The sequence below is a fragment of the Sphaerodactylus townsendi genome, linkage group LG08, assembly GCF_021028975.2.
Source record: "Sphaerodactylus townsendi isolate TG3544 linkage group LG08, MPM_Stown_v2.3, whole genome shotgun sequence".
Lineage (NCBI taxonomy): Eukaryota > Metazoa > Chordata > Lepidosauria > Squamata > Sphaerodactylidae > Sphaerodactylus > Sphaerodactylus townsendi.
Genome location: NC_059432.1, coordinates 110,944,784 through 110,964,340, shown reverse-complemented (window position 1 = coordinate 110,964,340; position 19,557 = coordinate 110,944,784). Strand labels below are relative to the sequence as shown.

At 49.7% G+C, this 19,557-nt stretch overlaps 1 protein-coding gene across 1 annotated transcript in view; it reads left to right on the top strand.

Moving 5' to 3' along the window:
- Window positions 1–19,557, top strand: part of ALPI (alkaline phosphatase, intestinal) — an 88,555-nt gene that overhangs the window by 12,896 nt on the left and 56,102 nt on the right. The window contains exons 4-9 of the mRNA XM_048506968.1: window positions 3,154–3,269; window positions 4,957–5,131; window positions 7,283–7,455; window positions 8,550–8,684; window positions 11,110–11,179; window positions 14,724–14,858. Coding sequence (XP_048362925.1) covers window positions 3,154–3,269; window positions 4,957–5,131; window positions 7,283–7,455; window positions 8,550–8,684; window positions 11,110–11,179; window positions 14,724–14,858 — 804 coding nt within the window. The remainder of the gene's footprint in view (window positions 1–3,153; window positions 3,270–4,956; window positions 5,132–7,282; window positions 7,456–8,549; window positions 8,685–11,109; window positions 11,180–14,723; window positions 14,859–19,557) is intronic.

Here is a 19,557-nt window from a genome sequence, read left to right as displayed (position 1 = left end):
TGTTCCTGGGAAGGTGAAAGAATTCCCTTCTTCCCACTCTGGTGTGACGCTGCGTGTGTTTGGTGCATTGCTTATCCTTGACTGATACCCTGGCATAGCAACTATGTGATGTGTGTGTGTAGCACAAACACACACACACGCACAGCTTTTAAAGGAGGTGCTATGTGAATGTGCCAAGCAGTGGTGGGATCCAAAAATTTTAGTAACAGGTTCCCATGGTGGTGGGATTCAAACTGTGGCGTAGCGCCAATGGGACTAGGCGGGGCACGACGGGGCCGTGGCTGGGCATTCCGGGGGTGGGGCATTCCTGGGCAGGGCTGTGGCAAGGACGCAGCCGCTGCACCGGTCCTTGGGCGGGGAAACGAATGCACACAGGCGCAGGCTGCCACGCATACCGGTGCACCTCCTACTAGACTGCTTCAAGTTCTGCGCACTACTGCTGAGAGGAGGGGCGTAACTAAGGCAAAAGTCACGTGGCAAAACCACCAATGAGTAACCCCCTCTCGGCACACACAAATAATTAGTCACCTACTCTCGGGAACCTGTCAGAACCTGCTGGATCCCACCTCTGGTCCCAAGGCCATCTACCCGCAGGGGAAATCCTGGAGGCGTGGGTGTGGATGAGGAAAACAGAGTTTGGCCAGGGAAGGTTTCAAGAACCTAACCCAGCCCTTGGGACCGTAGCAACTCTGAGCATTGGGGGCTCTGAACCAGAAACTGTAAGATGGCCAAAAAATATTTAACCATTTATTAAAATAAAACTGAAATGCAAACTTAAAACAACAGTGAAATGCATCGAGGTGCAAAACAGCTGCACTACAAAATTAATAAAGGCTAGCTCCTACACACCACAGGAAACTCTCACAAGCAAAAAGATTCTAGATGTCTCGAGTACATGTGCAGAGTTCCATTTAAGTTGCGTGCAGAGTGGAGAATGAGGGAAAGGGTGTGTGTGTGTGTTTAGGGTCAAAGGGGATCCCCATCCCCCATTCTTTGCTAAGAAGATGGGGGCTACCCTTTTGAGGGTCCATAACTTTGGACCCCCTGAACAAAACTTCACCAAACTTTGAGGGTGCCATCATGACAGTCTCCAGATGATACCCTGAAATTATGGTGCTGATATGTCCAAAAATGCACCCCCTGCAGGAACATCCCAGAAATTTGCCCAAGAATCTTTGTTTTGCATTGAGTTTTCTGCATTGTTGTCAATGGGGGTTGCAGGCTGGGCGGGCACATTTCTGAAGGCACAGTCTCAAAACTTTCATGGTCTCATCAGGAGACTGCACTAATGATACCCCCCAGGTTTGGTGCAGTTTGGTTCAGGGGGGCCAAAGTTATGGACCCCCAAAACTGTAGCCCCCATCTCCTATTAGCTCCCATTGGAAACAATGGGGGATGGGGGCACCCCCTTTGGGAGTCCATAACTTTGGACTCCCTGAACCAAACCTCACCAAACTTGGCGGGTAGCATAAAGATAGCCTCCTGATAATACGCTGAAATTTTGGTGCCGCTAGCCTAAACACTGCGCCCCCTGCAGGCCAAAAATGGAAAACCACTAAAAATACACCTTGAATTGGGTTCAGTAATGAATTAGCAGCCAGTGCAGCTCCTTCCGCACACGCAGAATAATCCACTTTCAATCCACTTTCAATGCACTCTGCAGCTGGATTTTACTGTGGGGAATAGCAAAATCAACCTGCAAACAATTGTGAAAGTGGATTGAAAGTGCATTATTCCGCACGTGTGGAAGGAGCCTAAGACCGGTGTGATGTCATTTCCTGCAGGGAACTAGTCTCTGTAGTCTGGAAACTGGCTGTAATTCTGAGAGATCTGCACCCAGAGCTTAAACGACAAACCACCTCACACTCTTTGGCTAACAGTACACCAACACTGTATATCTCAATAGTTCTTACCCCCTCATACAGTTTTTTCCTGATTTAATTAATGCCATAATAAATTGTTCATAAATCAATATACACAGCAATCTGTGTAGCAATACAGATTACAATGATTTCCATAGAATTCTAGCTCCCACTTCAGTGCATATTGATGAGTTGCTTTGGAATTGTGAGGCATGAGGCGTTGAAGTGGGTGTTTGAACTCTCTGGAAATCATTATAGTTTGTATTGCTACACAGATTGTTATGTACATTGATTGATGAACAATTTATAAAGATTTTGATTTGTTAATTAAATCAGGAGTAGATTGTATGAAGGGTTCAGACTTATTGAGTTATACAGTCCTGGTGGTTAGCTGAAGAGTTGTTTATCCTGTGTTGCTCTGGCCCCATTTGTGGTGTAATGTGTTAAAGAGCAGGTGGATTCTAATCCGGGTTTGATTCCCCACTCCACCTGAGTGGCAGAGGCTTATCGGGTGAACCAGATGTGTTTCGGCACTCCTGCATTCCTGTTGGGCGACCTTGGGCTAGTACCAGTTCTCTCAGAACTCTCTCAGCCCCACCTGCCACACAAGGTGTCTGTTGTGGGGAGAGGAAGGGAAAGGAGCTTGTAAGCCACCTTGAGTCTCCTTACAGCAGAGAAAGGTGGGGTATAAATCCAAACTCCTCCTCCCCCCCTCCTCCTCCTCCTCCTTGGAAGATGATGGACTCACCCAGAGATTGGCAGTCATACACAGTGAAAGGAAGCATTTTTTCCTCTCAACAGTGTCATGTTGTAAAGAAGCCTTCGATACAGGCAGTGGTGGGGTCCAAAAATTTTAGTAACAGGTTCCCATGGTGGTGGGATTCAAACAGTGGTGTAGTGCCAATGGGACTGGGTGGGGCACGACCGGGATGTGGCCGGGCATTCCAGGGGCGGGGCGTTCCTGGGCGGGGCTGTGGCAAGGACGCAGCCGCTGCGCCGGTCCTTGGGCGGGAAACGAATGCACGCAGGCGCAGGTTGCCACGCACGCCGGTGCACCTCCTGCTAGATTGCTTCAGGTTCTGCGCACTACTGCTGAGAGGAGGGGCGTAACTAAGGCAAAAATCACGTGGCAAAATCACCCATTAGTAACCCCCTCTCGGCACACACAAACAATTAGTAACCTACTCTCGGGAACCTGTGAGAACCTGCTGGATCCCACTTCTGGATACAAGTGACAAAATGATTCCTGTAACTTGTTGACCGCTTGACTCAGCGTGGCCTTGTGTTTCAGGCATGGGAGTCCCGACCATCACCGCAGCCCGCATCTATAAGGGCCAAATGGCAGGAGGCTCCGGGGAGGAGGCTATGCTGGCGATGGAGAAATTCCCCTACGTTGCCCTGTCCAAGGTGAGAGTCTTGGAGCATCTCTGCCTGCTGCCATGGGTCAGAACATCCGTAAACCAGTCAATTGAAACAGTTGTTGATGGACAATGGCTCCTTTATTGCAGGTCAGAATAGTTCAGAACAGTCCAAAGACGCTTCTGGCTGCCCAATTCCCCCACCCACCATACAATCCCACAGCTGCACTACAGACCAAACTATTTGGCCTTCACTAGCTGAGCAGAGGAGAGAGAAGCAGTTAGAAAACAGCAGAAGAATAGTTTCACACAGCATATTTCACAGGTCCCATCCCCCAGTAAGGCCATCCCGACCAGTGGTGGGATCCCAAAATTTCCCATGGTGGTGGGATTCAAACTGTGGCGTAGCACCAATGGGGCTGGGCGAGGCACGACGGGGGTGGGGGCGGGCATTCCGGGGGCGGGGCATTCCTGGGCGGGGCTGTGGCAAGGACGCAGCCGCTGCGCCGGTCCTTAGGCGGGAAACGAATGCACGCAGGCGCAGGCTGCCACGCATGCCGGTGCACCTCCTGCTAGACTGCTTCAAGTTCTGCGCGCTACTGCTGAGAGGAGGGGCGTCACTAAGGCAAAAATCACGTGGCAAAATCACCCATTAGTAACCCCCTCTCGGCACACACCAATAATTAGTAACCTGCTCTCGGGAACCTGTGAGAACCTGCTGGATCCCACCTCTGATCCCGACACCATGTCCACCCGGAGCTAGATCAGGGCCATATGCTCTCAAGGCCTCCCTACCACTACCCTCATCCCTAAAGTCTGTTTGTTTATTTGTTGAGCTTCTATCCCACCCAACCCCCCAAAGGGCTCTGGAAGGGTTACAAGAAGGTTTAAAACATTCCATAAACATTCACATGAAAAAATACAAAGCCTAAGCAATCATTTGGAAAATGCTGAGATGATAACTAGCATAAGATCATCCGACTGACCAATAGCTAATCAGTGGGTGAACTCTTTAGGACAGTGATGGCGAACCTTTTCGAGACCGAGTGCCCAAACGGCAACCCCAAACCCACTGATTTATCGCAAAGTGCCAACACAGCAATTTAACCTGAATACTGAGGTTTCAGTTTAGAAAAAAAACGGTTGGCTCCAAGGCATGTGTTACTCAGGAGTAAGCTGGGTGGTAGTCGGTGGCTTTGCTTTGAAGCAGCCGTGCAACTCTTCCAACGGTTGAATCACGACCCTAGGAGGGTTTACTCAGAAGCAAGCCCCATTGCCAGCAACTGAGCTTACTCCCAGGTAAAGGACCGTGCTTTAGTTCTCTGCATGAAAATCAGTGGGGTTTAACAGCGCTTAACAGGGTTACCTACACTGCTTCCCCAAAACTAGGTCTTCGGTTTAATGCTAATTAAGCCCAGTGGCCCAGGCCAGCCTAGATGTGGGGGGGGGGGGCTCTGTTTGCGTGTGCCCACAGAGAGGGCTCTGAGTGCCACCTCGGGCACCCGTGCCATAGGTTCGCCACCACTGCTTTAGGATATGACCTCAGCTTCCTGTTTACGTACAAACAGACGTTGACCCTTTCATGGCTGGTTGGGACAGACACTTGCAAAGAGCCGTCTTCTCCCACAGGGAATTTCTCATGCCGACCTGTGGCGGTTTCCCTGGGCCATTCACCTGCCGATTTATGTTGCGCCCAGAGGCACTGAACCCGGTGGTCTCTTTGTTCCCTTTGGCAGACCTACAACGTTGACCGGCAGGTGGCAGACAGCGCTGGGACGGGCACCGCCTACCTGTGTGGGGTGAAGGCCAATGCCAAGACTGTGGGCGTGTCCGCTGCTGCCATCCACGAGCAGTGCAACACCACATTTGGCAACGAGGTGCATTCCATTCTGCATCGGGCAAAGTTAGCAGGTAGGAGCTGGGGGGGGGGGGCGGGTTGGGAGGTTGGGGTGGGAGGGAGGGAGGGGCTGTTTCATCCTCCCACTTGATTTAAGAACATAAGAACATGAGAACATAAGAACAAGCCAGCTGGATCAGACCAGAGTCCATCTAGTCGAGCTCTCTGCTACTCGCAGTGGCCCACCAGGTGCCTTTGGGAGCTCACGTGCAGGATGTGAAAGCTAGGGCCTGCTGCGGCTGTTGCTCCCAAGCACCTGGTCTGCTCAGGCATTTGCAATCTCAGATCAAGGAGTATCAAGATTGGGAGCCACAGATCGACTTCTCCTCCATAAATCTGTCCAAGCCCCTTTTAAAGCCATCCAGGTTAGTGGCCATCACCACCTCCTGTGGCAGCATATTCCAAACACCAATCACACGTTGCGTGAAGAAGTGTTTCCTTTTATTAGTCCTAATTCTTACCCCCAGCATTTTCAATGAATGCCCCCTGGTTCTAGTATTGTGAGAAAGAGAGAAACATTTCTCTGTGTCAACATTTTCTACCCCAGGCATAATTTCATAGACTTCAATCATATCCCCCCTCAGACGTCTCCTCTCCAAACTAAAGAGTCCCAAACGCTGCAGCCTCTCCTCATAAGGAAGGTGCTCCAGTCCCTCAATCATCCTCGTTGCCCTTCTCTGCACTTTTTCTGTCTCTTTGATATCCTTTTTGAGAGGTGGCGACCAGAACTGAACACAGTACTCCAAGTGCGGTCGCACCACGGCTTTATATAAGGGCATGACAATCCTTGCAGTTTTATTATCAACTCCTTTCCTAATTATCCCCAGCTAATTATCCCCAGATTTGCCCCAATTAAGGATGAAGCACGAGAGGAGGCATGGAGGGAGGGGCTGTGAAATCCTCCCCCCACCCTATCCGCGGACTTTCTTCCTGCTGTCCAGGCCTGTGAGACACTTCCCTCTGGGGAAAGGGACTGTGACTCAGTGGGGGATCAGCGGCTCAGCATGCAGAAGGTATCAGGTTCAGTCCCCGTCATCTCCAGTTACAAAAGACCAGGCAGTAGATGGTGTGAAAGACCTCCGCTTGAGATCCGGGAGAGCAGCTACCAGTCTGAGTAGGCTAAGGGTGGCCAACCTATGGTGCTCCAGAAGTTCATGGCCTACAATTCCCATCAGCCTCTGCCAGCATGGCCGATTGGCCATGCTGGCAGGGGCTGATGGGAATTGTAGGCCATGAACATCTGGAGCACGATAGGTTGGCCACCCCTGGAGCAGGCAATACCTTGATGGATCTGCTTCAATATGAGGCTGTGTCTGGAGAGGGGCCATGGTATGCAGAAGTCACAGTTCAACCCTTGGCATCTTGCACTAAAAGTGCTTTGATTGTGTGTTCCTGAATGGCAGGAGAATTGGACTTGATGGCCCTGGAGGTCTCTTCCAACTCTATGATTCTATGACCCAGGCAGGAGGTGATGTGAAAGACCTCCACCAGAGATCCTGGAGAGCAGCTGCCAGTCAGCTAAGGCAATACTGACCTTGATGGACCAAGGGTCCAATACAGCATAAAGAAGAAGAAGAGGAGGAGTAGGAGGAGGAGTTTGGATTTATATCCCCCCTTTCTCTCCTGCAGGAGACTCAAAGGGGCTGACAGTCTCCTTGCCCTTCCCCCCTCACAACAAACACCCTGTGAGGTGGGTGGGGCTGAGAGAGCTCCGAGAAGCTGTGACTAGCCCAAGGTCACCCAGCTGGCATGTGTGGGAGTGTACAGGCTAATCTGAATTCCCCAGATAAGCCTCCACAGCTCAGGCGGCAGAGTGGAGAATCAAACCCAGTTCCTCCAGATTAGATACACGAGCTCTTAACCGCCTACGCCACTGCTGCTCCACCATCTGGAGACAGATAAGCCTCCGCCAGTCAGGTGGAGGAGTGGGGAATCAAACCCCGTTCTCCAGACTAGAATCCACCTGCTCTTAACCACTATGCCACGCTGACCCTAGGCTACTCAGAGGAGGAGCTACGCAAACACACGGCTGACTGACATGTATAGAGGCGGAGGAGACCTCTTTTTCTTCCCCTCAAAGAGTGGTTCCAAAGCTTGCTGCTCTTTCTCAGGGGCCTGCTCCCCCAGTTCCTTAACGCACACCTGCCCTTCCTCCCTTCTCGCAGGGAAGTCCGTGGGGATTGTGACCACCACCCGGGTCCAGCACGCCTCTCCAGCGGCGTCCTACGCCCACTCCGTTAACCGGGAGTGGTATGCCGATGACGACTTGCCGAACGATGCCATTGAGCAGGGCTGCAAAGATATGGCTTACCAGCTGGTCCATAACACAGACATCAATGTGAGTGCAGGTTGCACAGATATGCCCAATTGGCCATGCTGGCAGGGCTGATGGGAATTGTAGTCCATGAACATCTGGGGTGTCAGAGTTGGACACCTCTGCATAGTGGTTCAGAGGGATGGTTGTGTGTGGGCCTTCAGGGAGGAGCTGCAGCTCAGCGGCAGAGCATTTGTTTGGCATTCAGAAGGTCCCAGAAGGTAGGTGTTGAAAGGCCTTTCCCACAGATCTTAGTCCTTTTACCAAAGGGGTTGGGCAGCGGGGAAATGGCTCCTGGGGCAACAAACTCTTCTTATTTTCTCGTTCCTTGTTTTTGAAGGGCAACAGGTATATATACAATATATAATCCTGTCAAGCAGAGTCACGAACAGAAGTGTGGGTTGTGTGGCACGTTAAATAAGAATAGTTATCTCTCAAAAGACCAGCCATTTTTACCTCAGAAGTTCATAAACATAAAGAGAACTTTACTTCAACTGAGAGAAAAAAATAAACAGTGCATACATATCAACAAAGTATCACATATACATTGTTACATTCATGGCTTATCGTTTGTTACAGTTTGGTTGTGATAGTAAGTTTATACAGTATCTTTAGTCAAAGGTTAGCAGTACACAAAGCATTGTTAGCAGTACACAGCATTGGTTAGCAGTACACAGAGAAACCTCTTTTCTCTCAGTCAGTCAGGGAACAACAGAACTACCAACGGTTTTTAACTGTCACCTTTAGAATGTTTGTGCAGCTTCCCAGAATTCCCAGCTGCTTGTGCTGCTGCTGCATGCAAGCAAGGCTGGAAATTCCAACAGGTTTTGTTTTTCTGATCCCTCAGTGGGACACTAATGTGTTACCCACACACCCCTATAAGCCTGTTATATTCACGCCTTGGATTAATAGCTGAATTGATTGGATATACCTGGAATGTTTTACATTTTAGATGTTTTGTGTAGATTCATTTTACCGAGAAATTTCTCTCTGCAAAACTCAGACCCTGCTCCACCTAGAGTTAACTTCTCCATTTTTTTTAGCCAATGCACAGCCTGCTGTTGTTGTTTTTTAAAATGGCTTTGCTGGCTAACCAGTTGTGTGTGTCTCTTGGGCAGGTGATTCTGGGAGGGGGCCGGAAATACATGACTCCACGGGGCACCCCTGATCCCGAATACCCGAACGACACCAGCCTGGAAGGGACGCGGAAGGATAACCTGAACCTCATTGAAATGTGGCTGAATTCCAAGGAGGTATTTGAACTGCCGGCCCGGGGGGGGGGGAGGCGCTGTGGGTTTAGCAACTGTGGGAGGCTGTATGGAGGGTCAGGAGAAAGAACTGATGTCTGGTTGAAATGAGATGATGTGCTCTGGTATCCAGTTAGAGAATCTGGACCAATTACTGGACCAGCATGGTGTCATGGTTAAGAACAGGGTGAGTCTAGTCTGGAAACCTTGGTTTGATTCCCCACTCCTCCACATGAGTGGCAGACTCTTATCTGGTGAGCTGGATTTGTTTCCCCACTCCTACGTTCCTGCTGCGTGACCCTAGGCTAGTCACAGTTGGTTCAGAACTCTTTCAGCTCCACCTACTTTACAAGGTGTTGGTTGTGGGGAGAATACGGGAAAGGTATTTCTATGCATGTGTAAGCAGAGGTGGGATCCAGCAGGTTCTCACAGGTTCCCGAGAGTAGGTGACTCATTATTTGTGTGTGCCGAGAGGGGGTTACTAATGGGTGATTTTGCCACGTGATTTTTGCCTTAGTTACGCCCCTCCTCTCAGCAGTAGCGCGCAGAACTTGAAGCAGTCTAGCAGGAGGTGCACCGACGTGTGTGGCAGCCTGCGCCTGCGTGCATTCGTTTCCCGCCCAAGGACCGGCGCAGTGGCTGCGTCCTTGCCACAGCCCCGCCCAGGAATGCCCCGCCCCCGGAATGCCCGGCCTCACCCCCGTCGTGCCCTGCCCAGCCCCATTGGCTCTACGCCACAGTTTAAATCACATCATCATGGGAACCTGTTACTAAAATTTTTGGATCCCTCCACTGGAGAAAGGTATTTGTATGCATGTGTAAGTGTCAAGATCAGCCACTGTTTGATCCTGCCATGTCTCCTGCCTCCTGCCCAGGATGTAGAAACCTGTCTCTTCTCATCCCCCCTCCCTGCTGTGCTTATGTTTTTTCGCTTTGCTTCTCAGGCAATGCCTTATCAGCTCACTAGACACCTGCTGTGGTAGCTCTGTCAGTAGTGTGGAATGTAGGCTCTTTTTACCCTGGAGGGAGGTGGCTGCTTCTTCTCTGGACTATAGCACTGGAGGGGAGCCATCCCCCCTTAGGAACTGGCAGACAGGGGTGGGGTGACATGACATGGGGGGTGACGTGGGATATAATGGTGGCTGCAGTGCTGGCTATGCTTAGTTCTGGCATTGGGTGTCTTGAATGCTTACTCCTGATGCTGTGCCTTAGTAAAGACATCAGCTGAATACAGAGTCTTGTTATTGGACAGCAGAAGCGTACGACCTATGGGGACACAGGAACATGCCACCAAGCCCCGCCCCCCGCCTCCGTGCAGGCCAGCTTTGCAGGAAGACCGAGGGCAGGACTTGGGGGTGGGGCCATGCCCTGAGCCACACCCCCAAGCACAGGTGTGGGTGGGGGGCCGTGGGGAGGGACGCCTGGAGAAAGAGTTGTCTCCGGGCTCCATTTCCCCCTGATACGCCTCTGATACATGCCTCTCAGGGGCATGATAGGAAAAAAGGCCTTTGACAGGATCAAAAATATTATACACCTTGCCTGGGGTACCCCTAGGTCAGTGATGGCGAACCTTTTCGAGACCGAGTGCCCAAACTGCAACCCAAAACCCACTTATTTATTGCAGAGTGCCAACATGGCCATTTAACCTGAATACTGAGGTTTTAGTATAGAAAAAATGGTTGGCTCCAAGGTGCGTGTTACTCGGGAGTAAGCTTGGTGGTAGTCGGTGGCTTTGCTTTGAAGCAACTGTGCAACGCTTCAGACGGGTGAATCACGACCCTAGGAGGGTTTACTCAGAAGCAAACCCCATCGCCAGCAACCAAGCTTACTCCCAGGTAAAGGATCACGTTTTCATTCTTCCCATGAAAATCAGTAGGGTTTAACAGCTCTTAACAGGGTTACCTACACTGCTTCCCCAAAACTAGGTCTTAAGAACATAAGAACATAAGAACAAGCCAGCTGGATCAGACCAGAGTCCATCTAGTCCAGCTCTCTGCTACTCGCAGTGGCCCACCAGGTGCCTTTGGGAGCTCACATGCAGGAGGTGAAAGCAATGGCCTTCTGCTGCTGCTGCTCTTGAGCACCTGGTCTGCTAAGGCATTTGCAATCTCAGGTTTGATGCTAATAATCTCCCTGAAATAATTACACTATTATCACATGATGAACTCTATGCATGCGTGCCCACAGAGAGGGCTCTGAGTGCCACCTCTGGCACTTGTGCCGTAGGTTCGCCACCACTGCCCTAGGTTTTGATGCTTTCAGCTTCAGCCTGCCAAGCCTGGAAGTAAATTCGGCACTGTTATCAACAATCCCTACTTGTGTTGTTTTAAAGAAGTGTCCCTTCCTGTAGTATAACCACCTCCCAACTGCCTTTCCCATGAGAGGCATCTGCTGCAGATACCCGCTATTTCCGCTCTCTGTTTCTTCCCAGGGTGCCCATTACGTCTGGAATAAGACGAGCCTCGAAGCTGTGGATGAAAACTCCACCGATTATCTCCTGGGTACGTGGCATTTTGTTTTTTATCTGTACTTCCCCTTTATTTCAGATTTATACCCTGCCCTGCCCAGGTAAAATCAATCTCATGGGTCGCAAACAACATTGGCACAATACATAATGTGCAATAAAACCATCAACAATAATAAGTTCCAGTTTAAAACCTACGTCATTCGATAGCAACAACTTGACGGTCTGGGAGAGGGGAGAATCTAAACTAAATCAGTCAAATGCAGTGCCAAATGCAACCATCTCCAGCTGCCTCCTAAAGATTGGAAGGGAAGGGGTCAGGGGCACCTCTCTAGGGAAGTTGTTCCATAATTGTGGGGCTGCAATCAAAAAGGCCCCGTCTCGTGTGCTATGATCTTAATTCCCAGACAGGATCGTATAGAAGAAGACAATATTTTAGATGTACTCCAATCCCAAGCCATGTAAGATTTAGAAGGTCAAACATTCTGAATTGGACCTGGGAACAAATTGGTAGCTGGAGTAATTGCACACATTGGTGCCCAGAAATGCGACCATGAAAGCTATGCTGCCTAGTGTTGCCAAGTCCTCCCAGCCAACAGTGGGCAGTATTGGGGAGGGGCAGAGGTGGGATCCAGCAGGTTCTCACAGGTTCCCGAGAGTAGGTTACCAATTATTTGTGTGTGCCGAGAGGGGGTTACTAACTGGTGATTTTGCCACATGATTTTTGCCTTAGTTTCGCCCCTCCTCTCAGCAGTAGCGTGCAGAACTTGAAGCAGTCTAGCAGGAGGTGCACCGGTGTGCATGGCAGCCTGCGCCTGCGTGTATTCGTTTCCCACCCAAGGACCGGCGCAGTGGCTGCGTCCTTGCCACAGCCCCGCCCAGGAATGCCCCGCCCCCGGAATGCCTGGCCACGCCCCGTCATGCCCCGCCACACCCCATTGGCTCTACGCCACAGTTTGAATCCCACCACCATGGGAACCTGTTACTAAAATTTTTGGATCCCACCACTGGGGAGGGGGGCTGCTAGATCAACATTGGGTACCTCTCTACTCTAATCTGGAGAACTGGGTTTGATTCCCTGCTCTGCCACTTGAGCTGTGGAGGCTTATCTGGTGAACTGGATTAGCTTGTGCACTCCAACACATGCCAGCTGGGTGACCTTTGGCTAGTCACAGTTCTTTGGAGCTCTCTCAGCCCACCTGACAGGGTATTGTTGTGGAGGGGGGGAAGGAGTTTGAAATTCAGACGACGTGTTCCTTGGTGAAGACTCCTTGCCCCTGATCCTTTTGTGGCAGCGGCGCTCTGTAGTGTGCCAGAAGCAAACAAGAATGAGGTCTCTGCCCAGAGGAGCTTACACTTTAAATCAGGGATCCCCAATTTTTTTGAACCCTGTGGGCATGAGAAAAGGAGAAAAATGCGTAGCACACCGGCTGGCTGGTAATAAACACTTATGGTTTATAATATTTCTTAACCAAAAACTATCTTACTGGCATAAGTTCTTAACTCTAAATGTATATACATATATTACAATTCTGAAAGTACATCACAAATTTTGTTTCTATGTCCTAAATACAATAAGATACGCATGAAATACATGAATTCCATTTTCTTGCAATGTTCTCAGTGGCATGAGTGTTATAAGATACCCAATCTCCTGAACCACTCTGATGTGCTCTTTTGTGAAACTGTTGCAAATTTTATTTATTTATTTTATTTATTTTATTCGATTTTTATACCGCCCCATCCCCGAGGGGCTCTGGGCGGTGTACAACATTTAAAACAATATAATTAAATAACATTTAAAAGCAGCGATAAAAACTCCCAATGCGTTCACAAATTAAAGCCCAAGGTTAAATTTAGGTTAAAATTCAAGATATATACTGGAAATTAGTAGTTTTAACTGCATTTCTTAACCTTGCTTTGTTTTAAAATTTTGTCCTGTTTTATATGCCACTAAAGGCTTGTGTTGTTGTGTTGTTATAACATCACAATTTTATAAATTCAAAGAAGTGCCGTCTATACGATGCTACATTACAGGGTCACCAACGCTTTCTGCAAACGGGTCTTTGGGGTTTACTGGGCTTGTTAAAGAAATATAGCATCATATAGACTGCACTTCTTTGTATTTATAAAATTGTGATGTACTTTCAAAATTGTAATATATACATTTAGAGTTAAGAACTTATGCCAGTAAGATAGTTTTTTGGTTAAGAAATATTATAAACTATAAGAACATAAGAACATAAGAACAAGCCAGCTGGATCAGACCAGAGTCTTTCTAGTCCAGCTCTCTGCTACTCTCAGCTCTCAGCTCTCTGCTACTCGCAGTGACCCACCAGGTGCCATTGGGAGCTCACGTGCAGGATGTGAACGCAATGGCCTTCTGCGGCTGTTGCTCCCGAGCACCTGGACTGTTAAGGCATTTGCAATCTCAGATCAAAGAGGATCTAGATTGGTAGCCATAGATCGACTTCTCCTCCATAAATCTGTCCAAGCCCCCTTTTAAAGCTATCCAGGTTAGTGGCCATCACCCCCTCCTGTGGCAGCATATTCCAAACACCAACCACACGTTGTGTGAAGAAGTGTTTCCTTTTATTAGTCCTAATTCTTCCCCCCAGCATTTTCAATGGATGCCCCCTGGTTCTAGTATTGTGAGAAAGAGAAAAATGTCTCTCTGTCCACATTTTTCTCCCCCCATGCATAATTTTATAGACTTCAATCATATCCCCCTTCAGACGTCTCCTCTCCAAACTAAAGAGTCCCAAATGCTGCAGCCTCTCCTCATAGGGAAGGTGCTCCAGTCCCTCAATCATCCTTGTTGCCTTTCTCTGTACTTTTTCTATCTCTTCGATATCCTTTTTGAGATGTGGCGACCAGAACTGGACACAGTACTCCAAGTGCGGTTGCACCACGGCTTTACATAAGGGCATGACAATCTTTGCAGTTTTAGTATCAACTCCTTTCCTAATGATCCCCAGCATAGAGTTTGCCTTTTTCACAGCTGCCACGCATTGAGTTGACATTCCCATGGAACTATCAACTAAGACATTCCCATGGAACTATCAACTAACTATAAGTGTTTATTACCAGCCAGCCGGTGTGCTACGCATTTTTCTCCTTTTATGTTCCAATTCTCACGTCGCGCACGTGTTGATTTCAATTTATTTGAACCTGTGGGCACCTTCAGAATTCTGACACAATATGGTGGACGTCGCTACAAAATGGCTGCCATAGGAGGCAGAGCCAACCACAAAATGGCCGCCGCCGTTTATATTCAGCCATGAAGGGAAGACCCTTGTGCTGCGGTCACAGCAATGTTTTAAAAAAATCTGTACAGCCGGTCAAATCTCCAGTGGCCAATTTGGAGCTTTGCTGGCCAAAGGTCCACCTGGCCCCACTCATTTTCTAAAATATTTTAAAAATAGTTTGCAGGTGACAGGAAAGATGCTAGCAGGTGCTAAGGTGCCCACGGGCACCCTGTTGGTGACCACTGACCTAAATATCAACAGTGGGAGATAATAATCATGAACGGCCAGGCTCCCGTTCTTATGACTCTCTCCTCTTCGGCTGAAATGTCTTAGGTCTCTTTTCGTCCAAGGACATGGCGTACGAGCTGAACCGGAACAATGCCACGGACCCTTCCATCGTGGAGATGACCGAGGCGGCCATTCGCATCTTGCGCAAAAATCCCAACGGCTTCTTCCTCTTTGTGGAAGATGAGTATCATTTCCGCTCCACTCTGAAGCTGGTTCCCTGATCCTCAGAAAGTGGTCCACTTGTTATGGGATTTTTGGGTTCATTAAAGGCTATCTCTGGTTTAAAAAGAGGGTAGACCACTTCAGGTGAGGGGTCTTACCACTGAATCCTCTGCCATTAAAAAAAAAAAAACACCACAACCCCCTGCTTAGAAAACTAGCATGGGTAAGCGAGACCCCTTTTCCTGGGGATGCTAGTTTTCTAAGTGCAGGGATTTTTTTTGCTGTGTAGAAACATGCAATCATGTGCTGTAGGTAAGCAAGGCCTCTTTTCCTTGGCATGCCAGCATGGTGTAGTGGTTAAGGTGGATTCTAATCTGGAGAACCGGGTTTGATCCTCCACTCCTCCACCTGTGTGGCAGAGGCTTATCTGGTGAACCAGATGTGTTTCTGCACTCCTCCATTCCTGCTGGGTGACCTTGGGCCAGTCATAGTTCTCTCCACACTCTCTCAGCCCCACCTACCTCACCAGGTGTCTGTTGTGGGGAGAAGAATGGAAAGGAGTTTGTAAGCCACCTTGAGTCTCCTTACAGGAGAGAAACGTGGGGTATAAATCCAAACCCTTCTTCTATGTTGATGGGTTACCTCAGCTATGTGGGTGCATTCAATTGTGCACACAGTCGAAGCATTGATAGCGTATGGCAACGTCCTTTCCATAATCAAACAGGAAACCGAATGGAACATGCTGTCCTTGTGGTCTTTCTCATGCGGTCCTCATATCCGCATTCTGCATCCAAACCTTGCTCCAAACCCAGAGCTGTAGTGAGGGGAACTGCGCCTGGGGCACGCGTGTGCCCCACGCCCCTGCCATGCCCCGCCCACCTCCACCACACCTGGAATGCCCCTGCCACACCCCCACACTAGCATGCACCCAGTGCATCACCCCACCTCCCCCTTGGCGCTACACCCCTGTCCAAACCTCAAAGCTATCTTGCTTTTGTGGCAGCCATGACTAGGCTGATCAGACGTCCCGCTTTTGGTGGGACCGTCCCGCCTTTAAACAATTTGTCAAATTCTCCTCAAATTGTCCTGATTTTTGTCCCAATTTCCTCAAATTGTCCTGATTTTTGGGAGGCTGCCGCACTGCCTTCTGGGACGCAAGGCAGTGCGGCAGCCTCCCGCGCGCCCGGTCACAGGACCGCACTGCCTTCTGGGACTTGCCGTTTGCCGCTCTGTGACAGGGCGGCAAACGGCAAGCCCCAGAAGGCCATGCGCTCCTGTGGCTGCACGCGCATGCATGCACGCATGACCACCTCCCCGTCCCAGATCACAAAGGTGACCATCTGGTCACTTTAGCCATGACAGTAGGCTGAGAGGTGAAGGTGATCTGTTCACCTGGAGAAGACGGCCGCTCTGGAAGTTGGACTCTATGGCATTATGCCCCATTGAACCCTCTTCGCTCCCCAAACCCCCCACCCTTCCCCAAAAATCTCCTGGCAACCCTACACTTCATTGAGAACAAATTCCCAGGCACTGTAAGCAGGAAGAAGGCTCTATGTTGTGTGTTGCTTTCCCTCACGAGGTAAGATTGACCACGGACATCACCAAGGCAAAGCCAAGCAAGCTCTGATGGAGGCCGTGATGATGGACCAAGCCATAGAGCGGGCCGGAGAGCTGACTGACCCCTCCGAGACACTCATGGTGGTCACCGCTGACCACTCTCATGTCTTCACTTTTGGGGGCAGCACGCCCCGCGGAAACAACATCTTTGGTGAGTGAGGGGAAGAGAGAGGGGGCGGAGAAGCCTTTTTGAGTATTCTGGAGGGCACCTCCTGCGTCCACCAGGCCTACGATTCTGTATTGATAGTCGATTTCTCCTAAATATGCCCTGACTGTAGTCAGTTTGAGTATCTCCTCTTTGCAAGCAGGTGCACCTGTCCTCTTATAACTCCACAATGCAAAGGGCTGGAATTATTGAACCATAGAGTTGGAAGGGGCTGCACAGGCCATTTAGTCCAACCTTTCACTCAATGCCAGATGTCTAAAGCATCCGTGACAGAAAGCTGTCCAAGACTTAGATCGGGGCAGTCGATAATGCCACAAAATCACAGTCTGTCAGTTGCTCGCTTTTTGAGGTGGAAGGGGAAATAGTGTGGGCAGCTGAGGCAAGAACATAAGAACGAGCCTGCTGGATCAGACCAGAGTCCATCTAGTCAGTGGTGGGATCCAAAAATTTTAGTAACAGGTTCCCATGGTGGTGGGATTCAAACTGTGGCGTAGCGCCAATGGGGCTGGGTGGGGCACGATGGGGGCGTGGCCGGGCAGGGCAATCTCTAGAGTGAGGCACACTTGCATTCCTATGGCGAGGCTGTGGCAAGGACGCAGCCTTGGCAGCTGATCCTTGAAGGAAAGCGAATACTTACGCAGGCACAGTCTGCCACGGTGCACCTCCTGCTAGACCGCTTCAAGTTCTGCACGCTACTGGTGAGAGGAGGGGCGTAACTAAGGCAAAAATCACTTTCTCGCATAAAATACAATGCGCAAAAACCCCCAGGAGGGAGTGGAGGAGGAGAGAGGTTCTGGCTTAACTATTTCCACTGCAGTGACCTCCCTTCATTCCACCTGGACATCATGTGAGCCAGTGAAAGTGGACAGAGTGGCAGGTGAAGGGTATTTCCTCGTTCTCCGTTTCCTGGCTTTTAACTTCTGTTTGTTTGGGAGGGTTTTTTTTTTTTTAGTACGCATGCGTTTTGCTCCCTCTATTTATTTATTTGTTTTATTTATTTGTTTAAACTTTTATACTGCCCCATCCCCGAAGGGCTCTGGGCGGTGTACAACATAATATAAATAAGAAAAATTACTAAAATCTTTAAAACAGCGATAACAGTGACAATGATAATAATAATAATAGTGGGAGGCGTCCGGCCAACCCTACTTTTAAAAATTCTCCCAGGAAGAAAAAGGGGGGGGGGAAGGCTGCGAGACGTATTGAGTAGTGGCCTAGATGGAAAGGCCAGTTGGGGGGGGGGGCACCATTCAGCGGCTGGTCCCTCCAAAGGCCCGGTGGAACAGCTCCGTTTTACAGGCCCTGCGGAACTCACCAAGGTCCCGCAGGGCCCGGACAGCTGGAGGCAGAGTGTTCCACCAGGCTGGGGCCAGAGCCGTAAAGGCCCTGGCCCGTGTGGAGGCCAGCCATGGTTGATTCGGTATCAAACAGATTGATTCGGTATCAAACAGATGCATGACAAGTACATCTCCCTGTATATTATAGTGGTTGATTCGGTATCAAACAGATGCATGACAAGTACATCTCCCTGTATATTAAAACTGCAGGTTTTTATGTCGGACATAAAAATCTGTGACATCACATCAATCCATAGAGGGAGCAGAACAAGAAAAAAAAGAACCCTGAAGAAACAGGAACTTGCGTGTGATTAAACTAGGGATCTTCAACCTGCGGCTCTCCAGAGGTTCATGGACTACAAATCCCATCAGCCCCTGCCAGCATGGCTGCATGGTTGCAGACCCCTGGATTAAACTAAAAATGTGGGGAAGTCCTAGGGCTGTGGTGGCGAACCTTTGGCACTCCAGATGTTATGGACTACAATTCCCATCAGCCCCTGCAGGAGAGCTCTGGGGAACCTCTGGAGAGCTGCAGGTTGCAGACCCCTGGATTAAACTAAAAATGTGGGGAAGTCCTAGGGCCGTGGTTCGCTGGGGCTGATGGGAATTGTAGTCCATAACATCTGGAGTGCCAAAGGTTCGCCACCACGGCCCTAGGACTTCCCCACACGGCCAATTGGCCATGCTGGCAGGGGCTGATGGGAATTGTAGTCCATAACATCTGGAGTGCCAAAGGTTCGCCACCACTGTCTCCGGCAGGGGCTGATGGGAATTGTAGTCCATAACATCTGGAGTGCAAAAGGTTTGCCACCACGGCCCTAGGACTTCCCCACGGCCCTAGGACTTCCCCACATGGCCAATTGGCCATGCTGGCAGGGGCTGATGGGAATTGTAGTCCATAACATCTGGAGTGCCAAAGGTCCTAGGGCCTGGGACCAAATCCCCATTTCTACCTTTGACGCTCACTGGGTGACTTTAGGCCCATTACATGTGTTCAGCCTGGCCTATCTTGCAGGGGTGTTGTTGTGAAAGAATGGAGCCCGAGAGTATGATCGTCTAAACCACTTTAAGTCCTAACTGGGAAGAAAAGTGTTATATATGTAAATAAATAAGGATTTCACTCAGGCCTCAGGACTGTAAGCGGGTTTTGCGCTCAGCATTGGGGTGATATCTGGTTTCCACAATGCCTCCCACAATAGCCGGAAGAGGCGTCATAGGACGGCAGGTCTGTGTTGTATCCCTGAGAGTCGTCTGTGGATTGCACTGCGCCCGCACTTGTGACTTGCTCTTGGGCTAAGGGCAAAGAAAACACTCTTACGGGTGTTTTCCTTGGTTCCCAGCCAAGAAAAGATTGCAACTAAAATTAGCTACATAATAATATAATCAGCAATTTACTTTCCTGGTTCCGGTGTTTACGAGCACAAGTTGTGGTATGCTGTGAGAGATATCTCCCTGTGAATAGCTGTATTATAAAACATGGGGAGATCAGAGGCTGTTAACACCGGCTCACAGCAAAACAAAAACAAAACAACCCCAAAGCTTGGTTGTAGTCGACCCACGTGGTCAGCGCAAGAACGAGACGAGACGCGGAGATAAC